The sequence below is a fragment of the Neofelis nebulosa genome, chromosome 17 (genome assembly GCF_028018385.1).
Source record: "Neofelis nebulosa isolate mNeoNeb1 chromosome 17, mNeoNeb1.pri, whole genome shotgun sequence".
NCBI classification, from domain to species: Eukaryota; Metazoa; Chordata; class Mammalia; order Carnivora; family Felidae; genus Neofelis; species Neofelis nebulosa.
The window spans coordinates 23,273,740-23,300,426 of record NC_080798.1 but is presented as its reverse complement, the minus strand read 5'-3'; the positions used below and the strand labels follow the sequence as shown (position 1 = coordinate 23,300,426).

Here is a 26,687-nt window from a genome sequence, read left to right as displayed (position 1 = left end):
ATTTTTTTACATATGGACATCTAGTTATTCCAGCACCATTTGTTAAAAACACTGTCCTTCCTCATCCTCTTTATGGAGTCTAAGCAGGGAGGTTTGATGAAGCATTTTTTGAAGATGCTGCTGGAGTTTGTCTCAAGAAATAGGAGTAGAATGCATCATGGAAGAGATGATGAGTTTTCTGTTTCAAGAAAACTTCCATTGGCCAACGCAATCTCGAGAAAGAAGAACAAAGCCTGGGCATCACACTCCCGCATCTCAAACTATACAATACTATAGTCATCAAAGGAGTATGGTATTGGCATAAAAAACAGACACACAGGTAAGTGGAACAGAATCGAGAGTGCAGCAATAAACCCACACATATATGACCAATTAATTTACAACAAAGGAGCTGCGAACATGCAATGAGGAAAAGACAGTCTCTTTAATAAATGACGTAGGCAAACCAGACAGCCACATGCAAAAGAATGAAGCTGGACCACTACCTTACACTATGTATAAAAATTAACTCAAAATGCCTTAAGGACTTGAACATGAGACCTAAAACCACCAAAGTCCCAGAAGGACACAGGTGCTAAGTTCCTTGACATCAGTCTTACTGATGATTTTTTGTTTCTGACACGAAAAGCAAAGGCAACAAAAGCAAAAATAAACAAGCAGGACTTATTGTGGTGATCACAATATATACAAATATGGAATCACTCTATTGTATACCTGAAATTAAACTAATGTTCAATGTCAACAATATCTCAATTAAAAATAATATTAAAACTAAAAAGTAAATAAATAAAGAGGCACCTGGGTGGCTCAGTTGGTTGAGTGTCCAACTTCAGCTCAGGTCATGATCTCATGGCTCATGGGCTCAAGCCCTGCATTGGGCTCTGGGCTGACAGCTCAGAGCCTGGAGCCTGATTCAGATTCTGTGTCTCCCTCTCTTTCTGCCCCTCTCTCTCTCTCTCTCTCTCAAAAATAAACATTAAGAAATAAATTAATTAAAAACTAAAAAAATTTTTTTTCTTAGTTTTTAATTAAAACAAGAAATAGAAAACTTCCCTAAGATGTGAAGAGTGGATGAATCAAAGCTCTTCAGTCACCTCAGCAGGAAAGGAGGAGAGGGCTGAGGGTTTGGGAAACAGGGGGTAAAGGGAGGGCAGAGCAGAGGCAGGACCTCTGGAGACTGGGGTCTCAGGTGCTGGGAGTACCACCCGTACATCCTTCCAGGAAGCAGACAGGGGGGCAAGAGCAGACATGCAAGCACATGAACTAGAGAGAAGACCGGTGAAGGATAAAGAAGAGTTTCCAGAAAAGGTGGGGAGAGCCTGTGGGCTACTCTGCCCTGGGACACCTGGAAAGAGAGGGAGTGGGAAGAGCTGGGTAGAGAGTGTCAAACCGCAGAGCAGTTCCAGGAGAGCGTGGGCCAGGCCAGTGGGGAATCTCTGAGCCAAGGCCGCCTGTGGGGAACTGAGTGTGTCCCCTCTAAAATTCCTATGTGGCAACCTAATCCCAGTGGGATGGGATTTGGCCCTCCGGGAGGTACACAGGCCACAAGGGCGGGGCCCTCGGGAATGGGCTTCCGGCCCTTATGAGAAGAGGCCAGAAAGCGAGCGAGCTTTCTCTCTCTCTCTCTCTCTCTCTCTCTCTCTCTCTCTCTCTCTCTCGTGTGAGGACACAAGGAAAAGACCATCTACAACTTAGAAGCCTCACCAGAGGCTAACTGTGCTCGTGCCCAATCTCAGACTTCCAGCCTCCAGGAGGGTCAGAAATCAATTTTTACTGTTTAAGCTCCCCTGTCTATAACCCGTTAGGTCAGCCCCAACTAAGACATTGCCCAGGGTCCCACATCTCACAGGCACGGACCAGTACGAGCACCCTGCACACACAGACATTGGCTGGGAACAGCCCACAGGAAGTAGGGCCTTGGCATGGAAGGAGTGAATTGAGAAAAGCAGTCCACCATGACCCTTCAGCATCAGATCCCACAGTGTGAGAGCTCAGTCCCACAAGACCACCCTTCCCACTGCAGACATCAGGCACAAGTACAGGCTGTCCCCTGTGCTCCTGGCTGATTGGTTAGAGATCAGAGATTTCAATGAACCCCTCCTTGGCTTCGTTTAATTTGCTATTATAAATAACATTTTTTCTAACATTCTTACACATTTACTTTGGTGGACACATGCCCTCATTTCTCTTGGATATACACTTAGGAGCAGCATTTCTAGGCCATGGGACGGCCTATGTTGAGCTCAGTAGACTCTGCCAGATGGTTTTCCAAAGTGGTTATATCAATTTATACTCCCTCCAGAACACACTTGCTCTATATCTTTGCCGACACTTGACATTGTCACCATCTATAATTTTAGCAATTCTGGTGGGTATCAAGTTCAGATTTTAACATTCAGTGTGCTGACCAAACGGAAAGGGCCTGTGAACCTGCAGGCAGCTAGTATGAAACCTTTGCACCTAAGGGCTGTTTGTGCCCTGCACAGGTACCACCCTCCCCACCCCCCCCCCCCCGCACACACACACGTGGAAGTCAGGCTCCTCATCTTCTTCTTTGACCACTCATGGGGAGCCCTACTTAGTCCAGGGATCATTGCCCTGCACTGCTTTCCGCCGCTTCACCCCATATCCACCAGTGGTAACATTCCTGAATTATTGCACGCAGAGTCCATGGTGTGTACTAGGTTATGATTATGATTATTATCATCAATCACCACTATTTGGATATGCACAAATGCAAAAGGTACAAAGTCTAGAAGAAATAAAAAGATGTATAAGTGATCTGTTGCTGCATAACAAATTATCTCAAAATTGGGTGGCTTGAAATAATAAACGTTTAGTATCTCATGTAGTTTCTGCGGGTCAGGAGTTAGGGAGGGGCTTCCCTGGATGGTTATGCCTCAAGGTCATTCAGAAGGTTGCAGTTAAAGTGTCATTCTAGGCTGCAGCCACCTCAGGGCTTCCCAGGGACTGGACAATCCCTCACGTGGCTGGCAAGCTGGTGCTGGTGTTGGCAGGAAGGCCTCAGTCTCTCACGGCACGGCTTCTCCACATGGCTGCTTGGCCATCCTCATGACTAGGGACAGCGAGTGATCCAAGAGAGCAAGTCACACACTGTCATTTCCACAATATCTGCTGGTTACACAGGTGCATCTTTCCAATGTGGGAGGGAACCAAACAAGGGTATAAAATGTGAGTCCCCCTCCCATGGGTCCATGCCACCCATTTGCCCTTCCAGAGGCAACCACTCTGACCAGTTTCTCGTGAATTCTGCCAGCAATAATTTTCACACACACGCAGGAGGTCACACACACACACACACACACACACACACACTTTTTTGCACCTTACTTTTTTTGCTCAACAGATCTTGGAAATTCTTCCACATCAGGACATACGGACCTGCCTTCTTCCCTTTGCCTGTGGTAAGCCCTGCCATTGTATGGATGTGCCATAATTTACTTAACTAGCCCCCTGTTGATGGATATTTGGGCCAGCCCATTATTTCCCTACCATAAGCAAAGCTGCAATGAATAAATATGAGCATATATCCTTCTGCAAACACACAATAATGTGTAAGAATAAATTTCTGGGAGTGGATCAGCTGGACAAAAGGATCTGTGCCTTTCTCAGTGTGATAGATGTCGCCACATTGCCCACCATACAAGTTGGATATAACGATTTGCATTCCCAGCAGCAAAGTTATGGATTTCATGAAGCTTCAAAGGGGAATGGCCAAAAATGTGGGGCATCTCAGGCAGCTCAGCAAGTAATTCAAGTGCAATATAAGCCATCCCCATCCTTTGAAGTCTTTCCTGGTTGACCCAGCCCCACTTCTCAGCTGGAAAGCCTCCCCTGGCCCTCCCCCACACCACATGCTGGGCCCTTGTCTCTCTCTAGCTTGCAAGTTCCTTCCCTAAAATTCCCATTCTTGCCTTAAATGCAGCAGATGAAGAGTTCTTTGCCAGTAAGGCCCCAAAGGCTGACTTTTTGGTGCCAAAACTGTGCTCCAAGCTGTGTTATCCAACTATGACAGTTCTCACCTGAGATGACCTCTGTCCTCTGCCCTGGGTGAGCGTTCTCGCTCCTCATGGATAGATGTTTTCACAGGTCTGCCCCCTGCTCAGCTCTGAGTCTCCCAAGGGCAAAGGCAGTGCTGCGTCCATCTCTGGCTCCACTGCTTGGCAATGGCACAGTGTCCAATGACTGTTTGCTGAATGAATAAATGACCCAGAGGTAACTTTGTCAAACTAGTGCTGTCAGAGGCCTCTTGCTTTACCCTATTCTAGGAACTAGGTGTGTCTAGATCATTCTGAATGTTGTCTTTAGATGCAGCGTTTATTTTATCCACCTGAAGCATTTTTCAAGGGATTATGTTTCTCTTCTCATTTTTCTCGTTTTCGCCTTTGGCCTGGTCAGAGCCTCATGGGAACACGCAGGATGGGAAGCAGGCACAATAATGCTCGCAAACATAAGGACGTGCAGACTTGTCAAACCTGGGCAAACACACACACAGAAAGGGATAAATATTGACGCTGCAGAGGCAGGGGTGTGGCGGACGGGAAGCCACCGCTCTTTTGTGGTTTCAAATCCAATACTTCAGCAATCCTAAATCCAGCAATCTGGAGAGATTTTCTTGTGAAATCAGTTTCCAAACCTCTCAAGATCACCTCCTTTAAAATCAATCTCCATAACCATTCAAATAGAAATCTTTCCCAAATGTCCCACATTTCCACGGCTTTGAGACTCTGCCTTGGGTGCATTATGTGTATTACTAATAAAGAAAGCAGCATGCAGAATCATGGGAATCAAACCAATTTGAAGTCAAGTTCATGACCTGCCCATTGTAAGTAGGACAACCACTGTTTCCTTTTTTTTCTTGTTTTCTCAACTTATGGTTTTGAATATTTTCTTTTTTTTTTAATGTTTCTTTCTTTGATTTTGAGACAGAGGGAGAGCACAAGTTGGGGGGGGGGTGGTGGGCAGAGATTGAGAGAGAGAGAGAGAGAGGGAGAGTGAGAGGGAGACACAGAACCCAAAGCAGGCTCCAGGTTCCCAGCTATCAGCCCAGAGCCTGATGTAAGGCTCAAACCCACGAACTGTGAGATTATGACCTGAGCTGAACAGACTGAGCCACCCAGGTGCCCCACTGGTTTGAATATTTTCAAACCATAAGAAGAAAGGTATGATGAACATCTGTAAGTCAGGGGTCAGCAAACTCCAGTCTGTGGCCTGTTTTTGCATGACCTGTGAGCTTTTATATTTTTAAGTAGCTAAAAAGAAAATCAAAAAGAGAAGGGCACCTGCATGGCTCAGTAGCTTGAGCATCCACCTCAGCTTGGGTCATGATCTCCGGTTCTTGAGTTCGAGCCCCACATGGGCTCTCTACTCTCAGCACAGCGCCCGCTTCAGATCCTCTGTCTCCCTCTCTCTCTCTGCCCCTCTCCAGCTTGTGCTTGCTAGCACTCTCTCTCTCAAAAATAAACATTAAAAAAGTTTTTTTAAAGAAAATCAAAAGGAGAATAATGTTTCATAACCTGATAGGACAGCAAACGTTAGGGTCCCTAGGTCAAGTTTGCCCACGGGCCTGAGCACCATCCAGGGCTGCTCTCACTGTGCAACAGCAGAGCTGAACGGCAGCCAGGGATCCTGGCTCACAGAGACTAAAATATTTACTATTTGACTGTACAGAAAAAGCCTGCCAACCTCTGACTTAGAGACCTCACCTGTTAATACTTAGCCCCATTTGCTTCCCTCTCTTGCTGCAGCATTTCTGTTGGTCTTGATACTTTGCCCTAAATGCTTTGTGTCTGCCTCACTTTCTTAGGCTCAAAGTGGGGAATGACAGGTCCAGCCTAAGGACAGATAAGAGAATATGAAGTATGAAGTATTTAGCACACAGTGCTTGGCACTTAGACAAACTTGAGAAGAAGATCCAAGATAAATGCCTGGTGTTTTCCACTGAGGTGATTGCCGGAACTGCTAGCTTGAAAATCATAAGCCTTGGCAGTTTCCTGAAGGCCTGGTTCCTGAAGTCTGGAAGCCAGCTTTCCCTCAGAAAGGGCTTCTTACCCGAGGAGCAAAAAAAGCCTCAGGGAGACCTCATTTTTTCCACAGCTTGTGGCTTGGCTGAGTCAACTTCTGCCTTTCCCTGAGTCACGAGTTTTTCCTCGTATTTGGAGGAGCACAGCCCTCCACCCAGGTCCTCTCCACCCACAGCTGGTCCCAGTTGGGAAGGGGTGGACGACTAGCTGGTCAGAGTCTGTGCCACCTCCAGGGGATTTCCCAGAGCTCCACCCAAATCCACACAATGTCAGTGCTAGAAGGAAGGCCAGACCAGGAGACTGAGGCCCCAGTGGGCCCTGGACCAGCACTGTGACAAGGCTAGCTGGGGTCTCCCAGCCGCAGGACCTACGGGGTGTGCCTCCTCCCTCTGGTTTTGTAGAACCAGGGAAAGGCGTCCCTTCCTGGACACGTGCTCCATGCCAGGCATAGTGCTGGGTGCCAGGGCGCTGTCTCAAACCAGAAAGCCCTGCCTTCAAAGGCTATCCAGCTCCCTTCCCATGGCTACCTCACGCCAGGCAGGGCCTATCTTCCCCAAGAGGCCCCTCTTGCTAGGATGTGGGGGACCTGGTGCTGAAGCACTCATGGAACCTGGCCTTGAAGGTTCTGCTCGAAGTCCCCCTCCAGCACCACTACCCCCTGGCAACCAGCAGTGCATACATTTGGGATGGCATTTTCCAGTGTCTCAAAGTCCCAACCGACCTCTCTGGTTATAAGTCAGCCTCTGGTGGGTGGGCCTTGTCTCCTCCTCTGTACTGTATGGAGGCCTGGCTATACCACCAGAACTCATCAGTTCAAGTGCTTATTCAACCGGAGGCACATAAATGGGTAAAGTAGGGCAAGAGGGGAACCACAGAGAGAGGTGGGGACTGTAGTGAATGGGGTCATGTGCGCAATCTAAAGGGGACAGTTCCACAGTGAGATGGGGGACCAGTGTTTTCAAATCCTCTGATTTAGAAGGTCAAAATCCTGATTTTTATATGAAATCTCTCAATATGAAATGTTGGCAATGCATTTTATAAGTTTAAGTACGTTTATGAGGCCATAGCTTCTGTCAGATGCTCAGTAAACACTGTCTTTGTTGAGGAGGTAATAGCAGAGAAGGTGATAGAGGTGGGGATGTGGGCTCTCCAAGGCCACAATCGGTGGCCCCCTCACTTGCCTACCACCTCCACCCTCTTCTTTCTCCAGGCCTCTCCGTCCCTTCTCCTCCCCTGCCTCATCCCCTTCCTTTCTTAGTCCAAGTCCTGGCCTCACTCCTCTTGGGCTTGGAGAGGCACATTCTCACCTCACAGGCTCCGCCCACACCACCCAGGAGAGCAGGTCACCAGGTCACCGCCACTCAGCTCCTGCCTCCGAGCTCCAGCCTCCAGGCAGAGATCCACTCTGGCTCCTGCTGCTGTCTCTTGCCTCGGTCCTGGCCCGCAGATCCTGCATGGGCCTGAGCCAGCTCCTCTCCCAAGTGCCCAGGGTCTGCCCTATTTGGCAAGACAAACTGCATCTGACCCACAGACATTTACTGTGTTTCTACTAAGTGCTGAATTCTGATCTCAGCTCTGGAGACAAAGGAATGAATGAGAGGAGTATAGTCCAGCCCATGAGGCTCAGCCTAGGTGAGGGAGACCAGCCATGAACAGGTAAACAAGTGATCTAATAAGATGCCTTCGGGCTGGAGAAATACTTTACAAAGTAATAAAACTGGGTGAGGTAGTTGAGGGTGATGGAGTGGAGGCAGGAAGCTGCTCTGGGCGGCCAGGGAAGCCTCTGAGGACATGGCAGTTTGAGCTGAGACTTGAATGCCAAAAATGCAGCCATGAGAATATCTGGAGGCAAGGGAAGCACAAAGGCCCAGAAGTGGTCTAACAGCCTTGGCGGTGGGAACAGTCTTGGGGTTTTGAGGAACAGGAAGAAGCCAGTGTGAGATGGAAGTGCAGGGAGGGTACCAGAGGAAGTCTGGGACAGACCTCCTGGAGTGGTGAGGCTGGGAATTTCAGTCCAGGGTCCTAGAAGGCACGCGATGGCCTGGGTGGGGAGGTCCCTGCTGGAAATGTTGGAGCGGGTGGTGAGTACCTGGATCCCATTAAACTGGACTCAATCAATGTATGTTTGCAAGTTTCCACTATAAAAAGAGTTTAAAATTTAAAACAGATTAAATGCTGCTGATTTTTAATATTATGATTATTAATTTCCGGTGGCTGAGAGCAGATGACTGTGTCAGCTAGCAGCAGGGAAGCCAGCCAGAGGCAGCACACGGCACAATAATTCCACCGCCTCCCTTCCTCCCCCCACTGTTCGAGGGCCCGCAGCGAAGACGCGTCCACAGCGGGATGCGAGCAGCTAGGGTGCGGAGCTGCGGTGTTGCGTTCGGCAGGGGAAACTGGTGGCAGGCGACTGGGGGATTTAGACTGGAGAACCAGCCCTGAGAGATTCCGAAAAGTAATTTCATGCAGGTCCGGCCGATTCTAACTTGGGATACCCCGCCCGCGCACACTTCCTCCGCACTTGGGCTCTGAGTGTGGGGCGTCCAGGCTCCGCCCCCGCCCGCGCTCCCGAGCTCCGATTGGCGGAGCCGCGGTGGGGGGCGTGTCTGACTGGAGTGGGCCGGCCGTAGCGCAGGCCGCGGGAAGGGGCAGGGGCGCCCAGACCCGGAGCGGAAAGCAGCGCCGGGGAGCGGGCTCGCAGACGGGCGCTGGGCAGGGTGCAGGCGCGCGGGGACCAGACGGAGGAGGTAAGTGCCCCCGGGCTGGCCGGGGCGCGCGGAGCAGGCGAGCAGTGTGCCCGCCGCCTCCAGTCTCCCCGGGCCACCCTGTCCAGGTGGCTCCGGGGCTCTGGCCGGGCGGGAGCGCAGCCAGGGCCATCTCGGACTCTGACCCGAGCAGAGGAGCGGAGAAGGGCGCTTACTGCTGGTTGGGGGTGCTGGACGCGGGGTGGAGGCTCCAGGAGCTCCAGGGAGAGAGGGGTGAGCGCAGGTAAGAGAGCTGGGCAATCAAAGCAAGATCCCCGGGAATGCACGACGGGCGACGGAGGCGCCCCCGGATCTGCCCCCTGGGTGACAGGGATCTCTGCACGCCAGTTTTCCCGTGATGGTTCTGAGAGACCTGGCCTGACGCCATCGTCGTGGTCTCACTTCTTGGTCCCGGTTTTCGGGGTCTGCACAAGTGGACCAAGACAACTGCCCCAGTGGACTGGGGAGGTGGGGGTGGGGGAGGTGGCAGTGTTTTCCAAGTGGCCTAGGTCCTCTCTGGCCTCTCTCACTGAGGAACAATCTGAACCCCGAAGCGTTGGAATTTGTGACTTTTGGCAGGAGTTGTCAAAGGAAATGGCGGGGCTTAATCTCCCATTTCACAGAGGAAGTCACCGAGGCAGGCCCATAGAGATAGTCCCAACCTGGAATGAACTGGAATCTCTTTCCCTCACTCTGTCTCCCTGAACACGGAAGAGTTAGGCAGGGGAGTGGTGTCATCAGCCCTCTTTGCAGGTGGGAAAATGAAGGTTCTAAAGGTTCCAAGGTTCAGAGTCACTCTGAAACTTTATCTCCACAGTCCAAGGAAAATATCATTTGCAATTTGAGCAAAGCTGTTATCTCACCCCAGAGGGTCAAAAGCCAGCAAGGAGGGGACTATCCTTGCTGGGGTAATTCTTGGCACACAGTTTCCACTTAGTACTGGGGTGTTCCTGGGCACATAATTTCCACTGGGGTCTGTGCTGGCCAAGAGATGACTCTAACTTCAGCCTGTGTCCCTGCACCCGTCAGCCCCAAGACAGGAGGTGAGGCAGTCCAGCTGAGCTTAAGGGACCTGCCTACACCACCCCCAAGGGATCCCTGGGTTGGAGCTGGAGTGTACGCAGGGGATCAGGCATTTGGAGAGGAGCCCTGCGCTCTGGACTTCAGGATTTCTGGTTCTGTCTTCGGTCAACAACAGCCTTCCGCAGCTCATGGTTATTTTTGGAGCTGAGCCGTTGAGCAGTAATTTTGATGATGGAGGTGATACTTTCCCCAGTGGGGCTTTTGTGAGGATTAAGTGAGATAATACTTATAATGTGCTTACTTTTGTACGTGGTGAGCTGTAAGCTCTTAGTTAATGGTGCCTCTGGTTTATTTTCCTTATTACTATTTTTTTCATGGAGAAGGGCCTCGGGGAAGCACAGGGCTGGACAAGGCTGAGGGGTGGCCCCCTCTGGAAGGAGAGGACATTTGGATCATGGCACTCTCCTCAGTGTACTTGGAGAAAAACTCAGACCCTCATTTTGGCCTCTGGACCTTCAGGACTGGCTTCTGCTCGTCCCTTTGACCTTATGTCTTACCTCTCTCTCCGTCCTCTACAGCCTCCATGGGTCAGATTCTCGAGCTATTCCCAAGGCCCAGAACATTCTTTCCTTAGCCTTTGCATGACTGACTCTTTCACAGTATTAAGGTTGGTGCCAGGTTACTTCCTCACCAGACCTTGCCTCACCCCCACCCCACCCCTGCTGTGCCAGGCAGATCCTCTGTCTTTTTCTTCATGGCACTTAGCACTCACAGTCAGAAATTACCTGTTGATTTACTTACTAGTCTGGCTGCCCCACCAGGAAGTCTGTTACTGGAGGACTTGTCCCTAGTTCCTTGCTGAAACCTGGTGCAAAACACAGTAGGACTGTGTCTGGCACATGGTCAGACTTACAGTAAATATTTGGAAGGTGAAATCAAGCAGGTGTGGAAGCCCAATGGGCCTGGTTGGGGCTGGAGGGAAGAGGAGCTGGTGATGAATCAGCCTGGCCCCAGTCAGAAGCCAAAGGATAGTCCAAGGGGCTAGTATCCTTATTCCCCCTCTCTGTGATCTTGGCCAGGTTCCTCCCTCTCTTATAAGCAGTGTCCCCAACTGTAACTCTAACAGAAGGGTGGAGCTGGTGTCCCTCCTAGGTCCTGTTTTCCAGGGTTCCCAGGGTGGGGCCCCAGACATCTCTCTCAAAACACAAAGGCTGTTTCTGAGTGGAAGAGAGGAGAGAACAAGTTCCCTCAGGACACAGCCCCGTGTCAGGTGCATCCCTGGAGGAGTTGTATTATGCATTTGATAGTATGGGGTAGTATAGATCAGGGGTCTGCAAACTTTTTCTATAAAGGGCCAAATGTAAATATTTTAGGCTTTGCAACCAGCCTCTGTTGTCATGTTCCAATGACTTTTATTTAGAAAAGCTGGCAATGGGTCAGACTTGAGGTAGGTTTGACAGACACCTTGTCCATCATGCACAGAACCCTGGCCATCCAGCAACACTTGGAGCATGGTTCCCCAGACCCCGGTGCTCACTGAGCACCTTCAGCCCAGCTCAGGTGGTGGGATCACTTGTGTTCAAGAGGGCCAGCCCAGGAGCCTGGCACCCTCCCAAACCTTCCAAAAACAAACAAACAAACAAACAAGCAAACAACAACAACAAAACCAGGTCTATTAATTTCCCTGCTGTCAGATACTGACCAACCCTCCAGGAATGTCCCCCCTCTGTCAGCACCCTGGGTGCTGGGTACCACAGCGGAGGCCGCACAGGCACTATCCCAATGCCAGAGGCTGTCCGGAGGCAGGCTAGTCCCAAGAGGAATGGGGTCAGCTCTCCCCTCCCCTGTCCTAAAGGAGAGAGATTCACTTCTTTGGTGAGAACGGTAAAAAGAAGGATTCCCCATCTGCTTGGGTGAAGAGCTGCCATATTTACCAAGAAAAATGTCCAGGCCATGTCAAACCAAGGTGTGACATTACAGTTGTGGGAAGGGAGGGCAGATATGGAGAGAACCCCAGGAGAATGTTGTCTGCCCAGCCCCTCACCCAACCTGGGACCCACTATAGGCTCATGGAGGAGAAGGGCATGTGAGCCTTCTGGATGCCCCAGTCAGTGTGTGGGATCAGCTCAGGGCCCAAATCCCTTTCACAAACACCCCCACACTTCCTGGGCCACATTTTGCTGCCAGCAGCTGAACAGGGGCCATAAGGGCCTGGAGAGGGTCTATAGATCATCGGCTGGGGACAAGCAGTATGGGAGTCTTGCATGGGGCATCCTGGTGCCCCTACAAGGGACGAGGAGACAGAGTTGTAGGCCCTCCCCTGCCTGAACCTCTCCCCTCCCTGGGTGCTGCCCTTCACTTCCTCCATGCCTCCCACCTGGGTAGCGCCAGGTCAGAGTGGGGACCTGGGCAGGCTGGCCCCTTAGAGCTCACCAAACCCCACAGAGCCAGGTGGGGGCCATCTGCTATCTTCTGTCCCGGCACAAAGTCTGTCTGCTTCAGCTGCCAAACGTGTTAAGCCTCAGTCTGTGGTGGTAAGATTGGGTTTTCGTCCAGTTCTGCCAGGAAGCCTGACACACAGGTGTGCTTGGAGGAAACAGGTAGCACTCTTTGCTCAGGGCTCCTGGCATCTCCTGTGTCCCTGGACCCTGACGCTGTGTGGTCAGGGGAGGCCCCACCTGGTGACCCACTGCATGCACTGCAGGCCAGAGCTCCCAGCCAGTAAGCTCAGAGCTCCTGGAGCAGACACTGTCCTGACCTCTTTTCTTTTTGAGGACCTTACATTTAGAGAAAGAAAAAGAAGCTCATCTTCCCACTTCTCAGAACTGGCTGGTATTGTGATTTTATCACATTGCTGCTGCTTTTTCTAAATAAAAGAAAGAAAATATCATAGGTTAAGGTGCAGTCCAACTTGATCCCCCCCATTCCTGGTCACATCCAGGCCACCCTTCCCCAGGCCACTTTCTGCTGACTTTGGTTTGGGTTTATCATTTTTTTTTTTAAACCTCGACATTTTTAAGTGTACAGTTCAGTGGAATTAAGTGCATTTCCATTGTTGTGAAACATCTCCAGGATTCTTTTCATCTTGCAAAACAAACTCTACACCCATTAAATAACAACCCTGGGCAACCACTTTTCTACTTTGTGTCTCTATGAATTTTACTACTTGGAAGTGCCTCGTGTAAGTGGAGCCATGCTGTATATTTGTGACTGGCTTATTTCACTGAGCATAAATGTCTCCAAGGTTCATCCATGTTATAGCAGGATTTCCTTCCTTTCTGTGGCAGAACAGGCTTCTGTTGCACATTTTGTCCACCCATCGATGGACACTTCTACATCTTGACTATTGTGAATACCACTTGGAGACCCTGCTTTCAGTTGTTCTGCTGTACACCCAGGAATGGGATTCCTGGATCATATGGTATTTCTATTTTTAATTTCTCGAAGAACCTCCATCCTCTTTTCCTTAGTGCTCCACCAACTTATATTTCCAGCAACAGTGTGCCAGGGTTTCAACTTCTCTGCATCCTTGCCAACACTTGTTATTGCCTGGGGTTTCGGGGCTTTTTTTTTTTTTTTTTAAATAGAAGCCACCCTCATGAGTGTGAAGTTCCATCCTGTCCATCTTTATTCAGAGATCTAGATCTTGAACACTTTTGAAATGCTGTGTGATGTCTGCCTATATAGTGTCACACACCAGTCAGCAGGTTGCTTTTTCCACTCACCGTTTGATGTTGGCCCACATAGATTGGCTGGGTCATAGTTACAGCCGACAGTATTCCCTTGTACGAGCGGACCTGGCTATTGGACCCGTTCCCCTGCTGCTGTTCCCCTGCTGCTAGACATCTCTCTTGTCTCCACCGCAGGCACTACATTCACTGCATTTGGTGGTCTCTTTCTACGGAGCTCTGAGCTCTTCCGGTGCAGCCATCATCCAGCCCATCCCAGGGTCCCAGCATGCAGCCCAAGGGCTTGGAGGGTGGCCTCTGGAATTTTGCCAGGCTATCCACAGCAGGGACCCAGTAATCAGTCCTGGCAGGAGAGCCCCAGGCTGTCACCAATAATCAGCTAGGTTTGCAACACACAGCCAAGATTAGCAACCTAAAAATAGTTGTTCTTTCGTAAGGTGGTGTGGGCAGAGCTTCTCAGGATGCCTTGTGGTCTGAAGGGGGCACGTGGTATGTGACTCAGGGGGCCGAGCACCCCTCTTGTGCAGTGTGTCCGACCCCCATACGGGGCCCTGCTCTAGCTTCCCACGAGCAGTCTGACATATAGAACTACACTGTGGTGACCCAGAAATACCACATGTGTGATCAGCTTGGCCAGGGTCATGCTGTGTGTGCCTGTACACATGGTGCTGGCAGTGACATCAGCTGTTACCTGCTTCCTCTTCAGAAGTAAGAGCTAACTCATGCACGGTGGGTGTCTGGGAGCTTCGGAAAGGTCCCTTCGTTCACTAGCGACTTACAAAACACTTAGCACTGTTCCAAGCACTGGGGATACTGTAGCAAACAAGAAAAGGCTCCTACTCTCATGCAGCTTACAACTGAGTGAGGAAAATAGAAAACACATAAGCAAGTGATAGATAGACAGGAAAATATAAAGTCCTAATAAATCCTGTAAAAACAAAACAAAACAAAACAAAACAGCGTAACATCTTCGAGAAAGGGTCAGCAAACTTTTTCTGTAAAGGGCCAGAGAGTAAATATTTTAGGCCTTACGGCCTATAGTCTCTGTCACCACTAGTCATGCCTGCCTTTGCAGCATGACAGCAGCCACAGACAATTGTAAATGAATGAGAGTGACCATGTTCCAATAAAACTTTATGTACAAAAACAGGCCATGGGCCAGACTTGGCCCTTAGGCCATAGTTTGCCAACCTTGTCCTGGGTCTGGGGAGAAGCTACCTGAGCTGGGGTTGTCAGAGACCCTTTCTGAAGGGAAATAAGAGCTGAGAGGTCACAGGAGGGAGCCAGCATGGGAGAGCCTATCTCAGGCAGGCATGATAGCGCCTTGCTGCAGATTCAACGGGGTAGCTGTGTGGTGAGAAGCAGGCAGCCTCTGGCTCAGTGTGAGAGAGAAAAATGGCGGAGCTTGCTTATGGGCTGAATGTTGGAGGTACAGGAAAGAGGAAATTCAAGGATGAGTCCTAGATTTGGGTGAATGGTTCTGTTTATGGAAAAGAAGAAAAGCTGGAGGAAAAAGCTGGGTTTGTGTTGGGCATGTTGAATTCGAGGACCTTTTCTCAGATGAGCGGGTGAGAAATCACGTGAGCAGGTGGACACCCACAGCTCAGAGAGAAACCAGGACTGGAGGCTTGACCTGGGGAGTCAGTAGTGTTTGGGTGGTCTTCAAAGCCATGAGTCTGCAGGCTCAGGGGAATATGTGTGGACAGAGCACAGGGGGCCTGCATGAGACCTGGGCCACTGACATTTTGTGCTTGGCAGGGGAGGACAGAGTGGGCCTCACACTCCACGGAGGAAGGCACTGTCTCCCGGGGTACAAGCTCTGGGCCCCCTACTTACTCACAGAGCCTCACTTTCCCTCCTGTCAATGCGGGATTCTACCTCCTAGGATTGTTGTGAGGATTAAATAAGATATTCATGCTTGACGTGCAGAAAGCACTCAGCACATGGTACCTGCGATGATGGCAGTGGTGACCACTGAGCTCACAGGCTGAGTGAGTGGGTTGCAGGTCTGTGATGGTTTGGCTTGATGGATGGGGGAGTCACTGGTGGGTTAGGTATGCAGACCCCCGTGGCCTGGCACTTGGTGTCCTGGTACATGCACCTGTGCCCTTCCACCTGGGGCAGGCCCAACGTGCCAGGTCCTCGGTGCCCCTGGAAGCCCCTGATGGGAGTTGGGGCTCAACTGGGGTGGTCAGCGCTGAGACGCGTTCTACCCTGTATCCCAAGGCTCCCCAGGGAATCGAGCCCCTACTGCCCACAGTGGTAGCCTGGCGCAGCCACACGTCCCATCCCCAGCCGACTTCCTCATGCCCCTCACGGGGGAATCCCCCTTCATCTCTCCATAGCTAAGAGTTGGCTTCTGGGACACCGAGTTTGTTTGGTTGGGTGGCTGTCTAGGCCCTCTGGGTCGCAGTAGGGTAATGAGTGGCTGGTCTGGCTGGGTGGGTTCAGTGAGTTGGCGGGGTGGGCAGTGTGGTCCCACCACCACTCCCCCCCCCCCCACCTCCCGCTCCCTGCCTACCCCCAGCTGTGCCGGGCAAGCTGATGCCTCCCTCACCTGCTGCTCCTCCCACAGCCAGGCTGCCAGAGAAGATGGTGGATTACCTGGCCAACACGGAGATCAACAGCCAGCGCATCGCCGCGGTCGAGAGCTGCTTCGGGGCATCCGGGCAGCCCCTGGCCCTGCCAGGCCGGGTGCTGCTGGGCGAGGGCGTGCTGACCAAGGAGTGCCGCAAGAAGGCCAAACCGCGCATCTTCTTCCTCTTCAATGACATCCTGGTGTACGGCAGCATTGTGCTCAACAAGCGCAAGTACCGCAGCCAGCACATCATTCCGCTGGAGGAGGTGACGCTGGAGCCGCTGCCCGAGACCCTGCAGGCCAAGAACCGCTGGATGATCAAGACGGCCAAGAAGTCCTTCGTGGTGTCGGCCGCCTCCACCACGGAGCGCCAGGAGTGGATCAGCCACATCGAGGAGTGCGTGCGGCGGCAGCTGCTGGCCACGGGCCGCCAGCCCAGCACGGAGCACGCGGCGCCCTGGATCCCCGACAAGGCCACGGACATCTGCATGCGCTGCACGCAGACGCGCTTCTCGGCCCTCACGCGGCGCCACCACTGCCGCAAGTGTGGCTTCGTGGTCTGTGCCGAGTGCTCCCGAGAGCGCTTCCTCCTGCCGCGCCTGTCGCCCAAGCCCCTGCGCGTCTGCAGCCTCTGCTACCGCGAGCTGGCCGCCCAGAAGCGGAAGGAGGAGGAGGAGGAGGAGGAGCAGAGCGTGGGGTCCCCCCGGCAGCCGGCCTACCTGGCCGGGGCCATCTGCGGAGCATCCAGCGGGGACGATGATGACTCTGACGAGGACAAGGAGGGCAGTGGGGACGGCGACTGGCCCAGCCGCGTGGAGTTCTACGCCTCCGGCGTCTCCTGGTCGTCCTTCCACAGCTGACCCGAATCTGCAGCTGTGCGGGAGGGCCTCCCGGGTCCCTTCTGCATCCAGTCAGACTCCATTGCCCGTGCTCCTGAGAGAACAGAGTTCCCAGACTGCCCAGCAGCCCCCGGGACCCTGCCCCGTGGGTGGCAGGCGCAGTGGGAATGGCTCTTTCTCTCTCGGCCCCCAGTGCCTTTGGGCTGGACGTTGGCAGCCTTCTGCTCCACTTCAGGTAATTCTCTTTCCAGTTAGCAAACCCAAACACTTCGGCCTCTTGGGAACAAATTTATTTCTCAGCCCTATGAGCTGTAGCCCCAGATGACCCCTTGAACTAGACAACCCCGGGTACCTGTCAGGACCAGAGGGAAGGTAGGACTGGCGCGAGGTCCCCTGTTCTCTGAGGACGTGCACCACAGCACCTGGCCCTGGGACAAGCACACCCCCAGGGAAGACTGGGAGCCCTAGAAACCACCGTCTGCCCGTGCATCTTGCTGAGGCCCACTGGCCTGGGTGGCTGGGCCTTGTCAGGCCAGGCATGTGGGCTCACCTTGAGCCAGGCAAGAGAGCCATGCTCCGAGTACCCACCAGGCTTGGTGCAGCCTGACTCCTGGGGGTCCAGGGCAGTCTGCCCAGGCCTTTGGCCCCATCTCACCTCTGTCCAGCTGTCCAAGAGTCTGATGCCTCTCAGTCAGTCAAGCCCTCCTCTCTCCCTGTGGCTGGGGAAGGCAGCGTTTTCTGTTAGGACTCTTCACTGCAAGTGACAGAAACCCTACCCAGACTGATTTAACAATAAAAAGAACATTTATGGACTTGCGTGGTCAAAAAGTTCAGGAGGATTTTGCTTCAGACATGGCTCGTGAGGGGCTGAAACCATGCTGGGTGGCAGACGTCAACAATTGTATACCACGCTGGGTGTTCCTGGGAACACTGGCAGCATAGTGGGGTCAGACATTCACACCACGTGGATGTGTTCTTGGCTGGTTCCCAAGGAAACCTCGCCATCCATCTGGGTACTCTAACCATGGCCCAGCACCCGTAGCCCTGCTCACTTGGTGTGAGTCATCTAAGTGGATGGACAGCGAGTAAACACGGAGCCACTTGTCCAGCTCTGCCTGGGCCTTCCAGGCTCAAAGCTTTCCCATGCGGCCTCCTGCCTGGCCTGCTCCTGGGGGTCGTGTCACTGAGTGGGAGAGCCCCAAGTGCAGCGACTGGCCTTACTCAGAGCGAGTGTGTTGGGACTGGAGCTTGAAGGCCAGCCTCCTGATGCCTGGCCTGCAGCTGGCCATAGGGTCATGGGTCCTTTGATGGTCTCCTGCATTTGCTTCTGCCCTGTGGCAGAAGAGGGGAAGATCACTGTCAGCTAGAAGTAGTGACTCTGGGGGAAGGAAAGCCTCCCCTAGCCCTCATGGCACAGTGGGCTCTGGCCAGGATCGGAGGTCTCAACCCCATTATCTGGGCTCCAGGCCCTAGGTGAAGAATTGCCCTCTGCCAGTTCTCAAATCCTCACATGCAAATAGAATCCTGAGGGTCTGGTTAGAATGCCACCTCTGATTTGGCAGGTCGCTGGATCCCAGGGACGGCAAGCCTCCAGCCCAGTGAGGGAGGATAGAAGATGTAAAGTGTGAGGCACCGGGGCCTGCCTATGGCCTTTCTGTGCAGGCAGAGGGAGCAGGTGGGAGAGGGTCAGAGGTGAGAACGTGTTGGTTTTCAAGCCCTTGGTCTCCCTGAGGCACACAAACTGGTCCAGGTTGGTTCTGCCTGGGCGGAGGGCTCAGGGCAGGACACATCACAGGATGAGAGACAACTTCCTGAAGACAGATCAGATACCCTCTCACAGCCAGGCCAGGCAGCCCCATCCCTTCACCCCAGAGCTGGTGCTGGGGTTGGGGGGAGTGCCCAGCTCCAGCCACTGGCCTCTCGATCACAGCCGCACTCTCCTGGAGCCTCCCTTGCCTGGTAGAGGGGAGTAGAAGCAGCAGGGGCAGCATTCACTTGGACAGGAAGCATGCCTGCAATGGATCCTGGGCACTGCCAGCCTTCTCTACAGGTGCCTGACACGGGGGCACAGAGCACAAGACCCAGGCATGCAGGGCAGGTAACCAAGGTCCATGACTTCCTCACCAGGGCTGGGCAAGTGGTGCCTTGTCCCTCAACCTGGGACCCTTAGACCTGCTCTCCTTGTATCTCCCCCTACCCAGGACTGGGAGAGGGTGGCTGCTTCCTTGAGCCCCAAGGTGTTAGGTACAGCCTATAAGGACCCAAAGGCTCGAGTGGCCAGCAACCTTTGGAGGGCTTTCATTCATGCAGATTCATTGCTCTGTGCCATGCCAGGTGCTGAGGACACAGCTGTGAGTAACATAAGGTCCCCACTCGTAAGGTTTCTCCTCTGGCGGAGGAGACAGGCACAGAAGCTGGTGCTGTAGGTCCTAGTATGTGCTGTGATGGGACAGGGACTGAGGTATGACATAGTGGGCAGGTGGAGGGCAGCACACCACAGAGGCAAGCTCCCTGTGATTGGTGGGAGAGTCAGCAATGCCATCTGGGGAGATGGTGTTCCAGTCAGAGGGAATGACAAGTGCAAAGGCCCTGAGGAGGAGAGGAGTCCATGTATTCTGGATCAGCATGGCTGGATTGAGGCCAGAGAGGTGGCGGAACCAGCTCAGATGTGCCGAGAGCCACTGGGACCTTCAGCAGGGCAGCACGTCTGCTCTTGGCTTTCAAAAGCTTGCCCTGACAGCTGTGTGCAGATGGCTGAGGCAGAGAGAGGGGCTGTATAGCCCCCCAGACCCCTAGGATCCCTGAGACAAGGAACTAGGCTCCACTGAGGCCTCATCTGCCTGTGGTGGTAGGTGGCAGACAGCTGGCCTTGGCTGTCTCCATCTCTTCCTAAAAAGCTGGCCCCTCCCCTATTCTACAAGATGTTCTAGATGACTGCAGATGGTGTACTAGGAAGCTAAATAAATGCCATGGGCTTAACTTTGCCCTGGGCTAGTGTGTGAGGTCGAGTGATGACCAGTGCCCCTGGCCACTAAAGCACAAAGGGGAATGTGTTGGGAGGAAGCAGGGCCTCTCAGAAAAGAAGATCTGGGCCCAAGAAGAGAAGGGGATGCCTCGAGAGACCCCATCTCTCACTCTTTTATGTCTGCTCCCCTCCAGAGACAACCTTGTCAGCCTGGATTGGGTCAAGGGTCAGGCCAGGCCCTGCCTCCAGCCACCCCCGCCCCAGGCTGTTCTGAAAAGGGGCTCGCTGTCCACCAGGCTGCTGGGTTCTGCATTCTCTCACCTGCCTCCCCAACAGGTGTGATCCTGAAAAGCTCTGGAGTTGCCCCAAGCCAAGGCCGCACAACTGACCCTCGCCCTTGGCTACCACTCCACCCCCACACATGCAGGAGGTCAGGAGTCCTCAGGCTGAATCGATGCCTCTGCTCTTCACAATGTTCCCTTTCCCCAGAATGAAGCTTGAGGTCTGGCTGCAGGACTGGGTCTGCTGGGCCTATGTCCTAGCCTTCACTGTCTCCTGGGCTTCGCTTACAAGGCCTGGCAAGGGCACGGGAATTGGCTGTCCTGCCAGCCAAATGCTCCCGTCTACCGCCTGGGAATCCTTCCTCCCAGCTGCGCATGGACTCCTGCCTGCCAGAGGCTGATCCTTCAGCCCGGGGAGGGGCCTCTCTTGCCCCTCCTCCTGGGAGATGGAGATGGGCCAGGGGAGGTTCTGAGGACCACGCCTACGCCTATGAGGGGCACTGGAGCCCCCCACCACCTTAGCATTGCCTGAAGCGCCCTTGTGGCATCAGCCCTGACAGAAGTCGCTCCAGGTGGAAAGTGGAGTCTCAGCAGTGACCTCATGGCATTTGGGGACTGACTGACAGGCAGGCCCTTTAGAGTTTGACCTGCCCCTGGGCAGGGATGCGGCGCTCCCGAAGGACTCTGAGGATACTGAGGGAGGCCTCTGCGGGCAGTAAGCCAGTGACCCCTCCCTGGAAGTTTTGACTATTGGGATTTTTAGGTGCTGAGTCTTCTTAAATAGGGCCCAACCTGTATGGGTGCTGGGCGCAATTGCCAGAAGCAGGGAGTCAGGCAGGGGGTTGACAGGACCAGAGGAATCTTATCCCTCCTTGATGATGGTGGAGGCAGTGGTACTGGTGCTGGTGGTGACAGCATGTGCCACTTTCTGAGAGCCGTCTCTCAGTAAGCCATCTATCAGCATCAGTCTCAGGAAGGCAGAGCCAGGTTACATAAGGCCATCCTGAGTCTGAAGGGGATGTGGCCTGAGTCCTGAGAGAAGGATAGACAAAGCCAGGAGCCAGAGCTCCCAGAACAGCTGTGTGATCAGGGAGGGCTTCCTGGAGAAGGTGGTGTTTGGTTGAGCCTCAAGGAAGTCATGACTTTATCAGAAAGGATGGTAATCTCCATTAGGACTGGAACTCTGGGTCGTTTTATTAACTGCCCTCCTGTCCCTGGCACTGAACATTTGTTGGTTAAATAAATGAATCAAGTAAGAAATGGGGCAGAAGGGATGATAATGAAATGCTCATTGAGCCTCACCTCTGGAGCCTCCAGTCAAGGTGCTGGATGAGAATTTTTGGCCCTGGCCTCTTTCTGGAGGGTTGGGGACCAGCACTTCCCCCCAAACACTGACCTTTGCCCTGTCAGCAGGGGCAGGAAGTTCCTTTCCACCCCCTTCCAGGCAGAGCTTTCTGCAGACGTGATGTTAAGACGAGTTTGCAGGGGGACATCATTCAGGCTGGCATCAGAGGATTTCAGCTGGCCGGGCCTCTCCCCTGCCTCAGCCTGTTCTTGAGGACTCAGCTAGAAAGAGGATGCAGGGGACATCAGGGCCACTGCTGGACTCGGCTACCGGGCAGACTAGGAGTGACTGCAAGGCTGACCCAGTTCTCAGCCAGGATCCTGGAGCTCGTATGCCATTCTTGCAAACTGAGGCAGCCATTTCTGCTGGCCTGCCTCTGACCCGGCCTTGCAGGAAGTAACCCTCCTGAGGGCTGTGGGCAGGGGAGAGGCCGCCTCTGAGTCGGGCTTTTCACACCTGGCACCAGGAGGCTCTGGGCTGTCTTCCTGCCTGTCTCTGCACCCAGGCTCCCATGTCTGAGGGGAGGGAGCCCACGAAGGGGCCCACCCCCTCGACGCGTATGCTCTGCCTTAACCCTGAGCAGGTTCAGAGACCTGTGCCGGGATTTCAGATGTTGGGGCTGGGTCCATGAGCCACAGGAGGAATTCTGCGTCACCAAACCCAACAGAGCCAGACCCCAGGCTTCTCTTCTCTGACTTTGCCGACTCTGAACCCAGCATCTGCCTTTGTCTGTGAATTTGGGCCTCCCTGTGGACCCCAGTGCTGCTGCCACCTCTGCTCTGCAGCCTTCCTGGTTGTCCCAGGGCAGCATTGACTGTCCCATCCGTGCTCCCAGAGCACCTGCAGCCTCTGCTGTGGCTCCCACCCTCCACCTGTCACGAGGTGTCTGAGTAGACCTGTGCCCACCAAAGCTGGCCTTGGAGTCCAGGCTGCTTGAGGGCATGGGGACCACTCATTCACCATTCACCTACAGCCCTCATATTCTTGGCAGAGTTCTGCAGATGCCTTTCTTTGAAGGTGGCCTTGAGACTTCCCCTAGCTCATGGAGGATGATGGCAAGATGCTGGGGTCACCGGGACCTCAGAGCCCCTGTGTCTGAAACTGACTCCACCGGCTTCCCCTAACCAGCTAATCCTGTCTCCACTGGTGCCCGCACCCAGGCCTTTGAGACAGACACTGGGGGGTCTCCTGACCCTTCCCTTTCCTGTCCCCCCACTCTTGTACCTTTCCAGGCAAGCCAGGCCCAAACTGAGGGAGCCTGTGGTGCACGGGGGGCACTGAAGGAGCTCCTTTAGGGCCCTGGGGGGAGTAGTTCAGGCAAGACCACAGAGGGGCATAGGCCAGACCCCACAAGATAGTCTTTATCCCAGCAGAGAGGGAGCCCTGTGCACACACGTGCACACACACACACCTTCCTCCCCTCTCAGCCTCCCTCCTAGTTTCCCAGACTCCCCATGTCAAAGCCTCAGACTAGCTTTTGGAGCAGTCTGCAAGGGAGGAATAGGGAGTAAGGACAGTTGCGGGGAGGGTGTCACACAAGGAGAGTGAAAACCCAGGGAGGCTCTCAGGAGCAGCTCATGTTTCCTTCACTGTTTGGGCAGGGAATCTGAGGCCCCAGGGGCAGGTGCACCCCTGACATGAGTCAGAGTCAGTGCCAGATGAGAGGCTGTGGCCAGAGCATTGTCCCATGTCCCTCCCAGAGTCCTGTCTCCTGCCAGCTCCCTTCACCACCACAGAGCCCAGCTCTGACTGAAATGTTCCAATGCAGAAAACAGAAAGGCAGGCGGGCAGGCAGGGAGGGAGAGAAGAGGGGTGGGCGAAGACCAAGCCAGATATTTCTGGGCAAAAACAAGGGGAAATTTCAATCCCTGGAGTGTCACTTCAGGGGGTCCGGCCAAATGTTTTGACCCCAAATAACAGACTTTCCGGAGACCGGTTTCTGCCCACTGTGGCTCCAAGTTGGGAGGGAGAGGAGTCGGGTGCCTGAAGCCAGTGCTGGTGCTGCCCATTCTTTCTCTGCACAGCTGGGCTTAACAGGACCCCTGGGTGCCCACAGCAACACCCAGAGCTGTAGAAACCCAGGGTTCCAGGATTCTGGAACCACACACACACACACACACACACCCCACAAGTCTTCCTTTGTGTGTACAAAAGGAAACTTTATGCGGTTTGCAAATTGCCAACATTCTTAAAATGCCAAAATGCCTTCCTTTGTATTCCAACCAAGCCTCCTGGGGTCCCCACCCCCACCCAGGAAGTAGATGAACCCTCTCAGCCTTGGCCCAAGCCAGCCACTTGCTAATCTCTTTCCCCAGGCTTGGGCTGGAGCTGGTCTAAAAGAATGGAGTCAAGGCAAAGGAGCTCAGTGAGAGGGAGTCTGGGCGGGGGCTGGGATGCAGTCATCACCCCCAGGACAGGCCCAGGCTCCCCACATCTTCTGTTCTGCACTTGTGTCCTCACCTTGAAACACTGGCCTGCTCACAGCTCCTTGCCCCCTGCTGCTGCAGTGGGTTCATGGGGTGGTGGGCGCCCATGGCTCACCTGTGCACACGTTTCTCCTTCGGGTGCTCACACTCTGGTGTTTCCTGGAGTGAAGTAATACACTTGTATATATTGGTCTCTACTCCCAATTCCTGGCACAGAGCTCCTGAATACCTTGGAATTTCCCAGGTGACAGGAGTGCCTTATGTCTTAATGCAGTACTTAGTGAACAAGACCAAGCCATGATTAGAAGCTTGGAACTTTCGGTCCCACTCCTCATTCTCCAGGAAGGGGAGAAGGACCAGAAACTGAGTTAATGATCAGTCACGATGATGGTTCCGTAAAACACCCGGAAGTATGGGTTCAGAGAGACTCTGGGCTGGTGAACACGTAGAACTGCTGGAAGGGAGGTGCGCTGGGGAAGGGGGAAGGTCCACACCCCTTCCCACGTACTTGCCCTACACATTTCTTCACCTGGCTGGTCATCTGTGTCCTTTATCATATCCTTTATAGTAAACCAGTAAATGTTTTTCACCGAGTCCTGTGAGCTGTTTTGGCAAATTATCAAACCCAAGGAGGGGGGTCATGGGAACCCTGACCCAGGTGACACCCTGGGACTTGCGATCGACGTCGGAAGTGGGGGCAGTCTTGTCCGTGGCATTTGCACTAACTCCAGGGGGACAAGGTCAGAACTGAATTGAATTGTAGGACACCCAGCTGGTTGTGGGGAATTGCTCGGTGTGGGGGAGAATCCCCACATGTGCTGTCAGAAGTGTTGTGAGTGTGATAGGGCCATGAGAATAAAGGCGGTCACAGGCGTGTTTCTCACACACCCCTGGGGAAGCCCTCTTCCTTACTTTTGGCCACGGGCTTTAGTACAGCTGAGCCATCCACATCCTGGCTCTAGGAGTGGGCACAGGACCCGGGTCTGGACAACCAGCACAATTGGGAGGCCTGAGGGGACATACTGAGGGGTGTGAGGGTCCATATCCACGTCTCCCACCTGCACAGAGAGGAGTGGCCCTGAGTCACATGGCAGGGAGTGGCAGCTTGGCTCTCAGGAGGGCCCAGGGAAAGGGAATGGGGCCCATATTCATCCCACAATGAGGCTGTGGCAAAGACAGTGTGCAGATTTCAATTCAATTAGGGAGAAACCCACCCAATGATGAACAGCTCCGAGATATGAAAACAGAGCATTCAAAAGCACAATGGACACAGTGATTGTTTCCTTTATTCAAGTCACAGACAAAGCGACATCTCACTCAGGCAGCCTCAATGTCTCACAAGCTGATTATCACATGAGTCAAAACTCTGAGGAACAAACATAATTCAGATGCAAACCTGATTTGGGGAAACAAAGCCCGTCCAGTCCCTGTCAAGTTAGGACAAAATGACACAGAGACACTGAGCTCAGCAAGGATGTACTTTCTGAGAGTACCATATCCTCCACTGTTCAGTCCAGGGTATGTTGAACATCGATCTCCTCTCCAAAGGTCAAGGAGTAAGCAGTTAGGAAAATCGATATGTCTTCAGAGCAGTACAAGGAGGTAATTAGCATGGGGCGGGACATGAAGTTCAGAAGTGGGGGCAGTTGGCCACCTGGGGTACCCGCTGGGACTTTTGGGTTTTTTATCGAAGTCTAAGCTACATCCAGTAAAGTGTGCAGATCTTAAGTGTTCAGCTCAGACTCCACACACACACACACAGACACACACACACACACACACAGGTGGCCCACAGGAGCAGCACCAAGGTCAAGATACAGAGCATCTCCAGCACCCAGAAGCCTCCCTCAGATTCTTCCAAGGGTCCCTGCCTCCGAGGGACTGGTGTTCACGTAAGTTTTCCCCTGTTTTGTTTTTTTTTTTTTACTTCATATAGATAGAATCATAGTCTAAGATTTTGTTGTTGTTGTTCAGACTTCTTTGCTCAAATTCTGTCTGTAGGACTCTCCATGTTGTTGTAAGCATCTGTGTGTACTTGGTGTTTTGCATTGTGGTGAAATATTCTATTTGGTGGGCCCTCCACAACCATATGTCCTCTCTACTGTGGATGGGCATTTGGGTTGTTTGCAGTTCCAGGTCGTCACAAAAAAAGGGGCCATGACCATTCCGTAGACGTCTTTGGTGGACAAAGCTCTCATTTCTGTCAAGGGTATGATTGGGGTGGCAGTGCTGGGCCACGGGACATACATATGTGCAGCTTTAGCACATGCTGCCCGGCTGTCCCCTGCAGTGGTTGAGCCGGTTTGCACCCCCCAGCAGATGTGGGCTGCAGACACTCCACACCTCACCAGCCTCACCAGCACTGCGTTCTGTAGGGCTCTCTCACTGCAGCGACTCTGGGGAGTCACCTGGAACGCAGCCTGACTCCGGAGCTCACCTCAGCGGGCTCGTGGGATGTGGCCTTTCCTTGTGCTCAAGAGAAGCCGGTGTGGGAGACTGAGGTGGTGCTGGTGTTGGGCCTGCACGTGAGATGGAAAATGAAACCCCAAGGAAGCCCATCGGTGTTATTTTTATTCATTCATTCAACAAGAGCCCCTTGAGTACCTATAGCACTGGGGATACAGCTGTGGAGCTGTATCCTTCCGCTCGCAGAGCTCACACTCGTAAAAGTGTGAGAGACAGAGACAGACCACAAGCACAACTGGAAAATATACTCTTTCATACCTCTGGGGTCTTTTCCAGCACTAGGAATA

The 26,687-nt window shown here is 53.1% G+C and overlaps 1 protein-coding gene across 5 annotated transcripts in view; it reads left to right on the top strand.

Moving 5' to 3' along the window:
* PLEKHF1 (pleckstrin homology and FYVE domain containing 1) overlaps window positions 1–26,687 on the top strand; it is a 37,664-nt gene that overhangs the window by 3,986 nt on the left and 6,991 nt on the right. Inside the window, exons 1-2 of one of the 5 annotated variants that reach the window (XM_058709325.1) lie at window positions 8,105–8,125; window positions 16,076–17,729. In XM_058709325.1, the coding sequence (XP_058565308.1) occupies window positions 16,093–16,938 (846 nt within the window). In that variant the 5' untranslated portion in view covers window positions 8,105–8,125; window positions 16,076–16,092 and the 3' untranslated portion in view covers window positions 16,939–17,729. Of the gene's footprint in view, window positions 1–8,104; window positions 8,126–8,374; window positions 8,514–8,659; window positions 8,792–16,075; window positions 17,730–26,687 lie in introns of those variants that run through there. The other 4 variants (XM_058709324.1, XR_009256229.1, XM_058709322.1 and 1 more) reach the window with 4 other exon arrangements.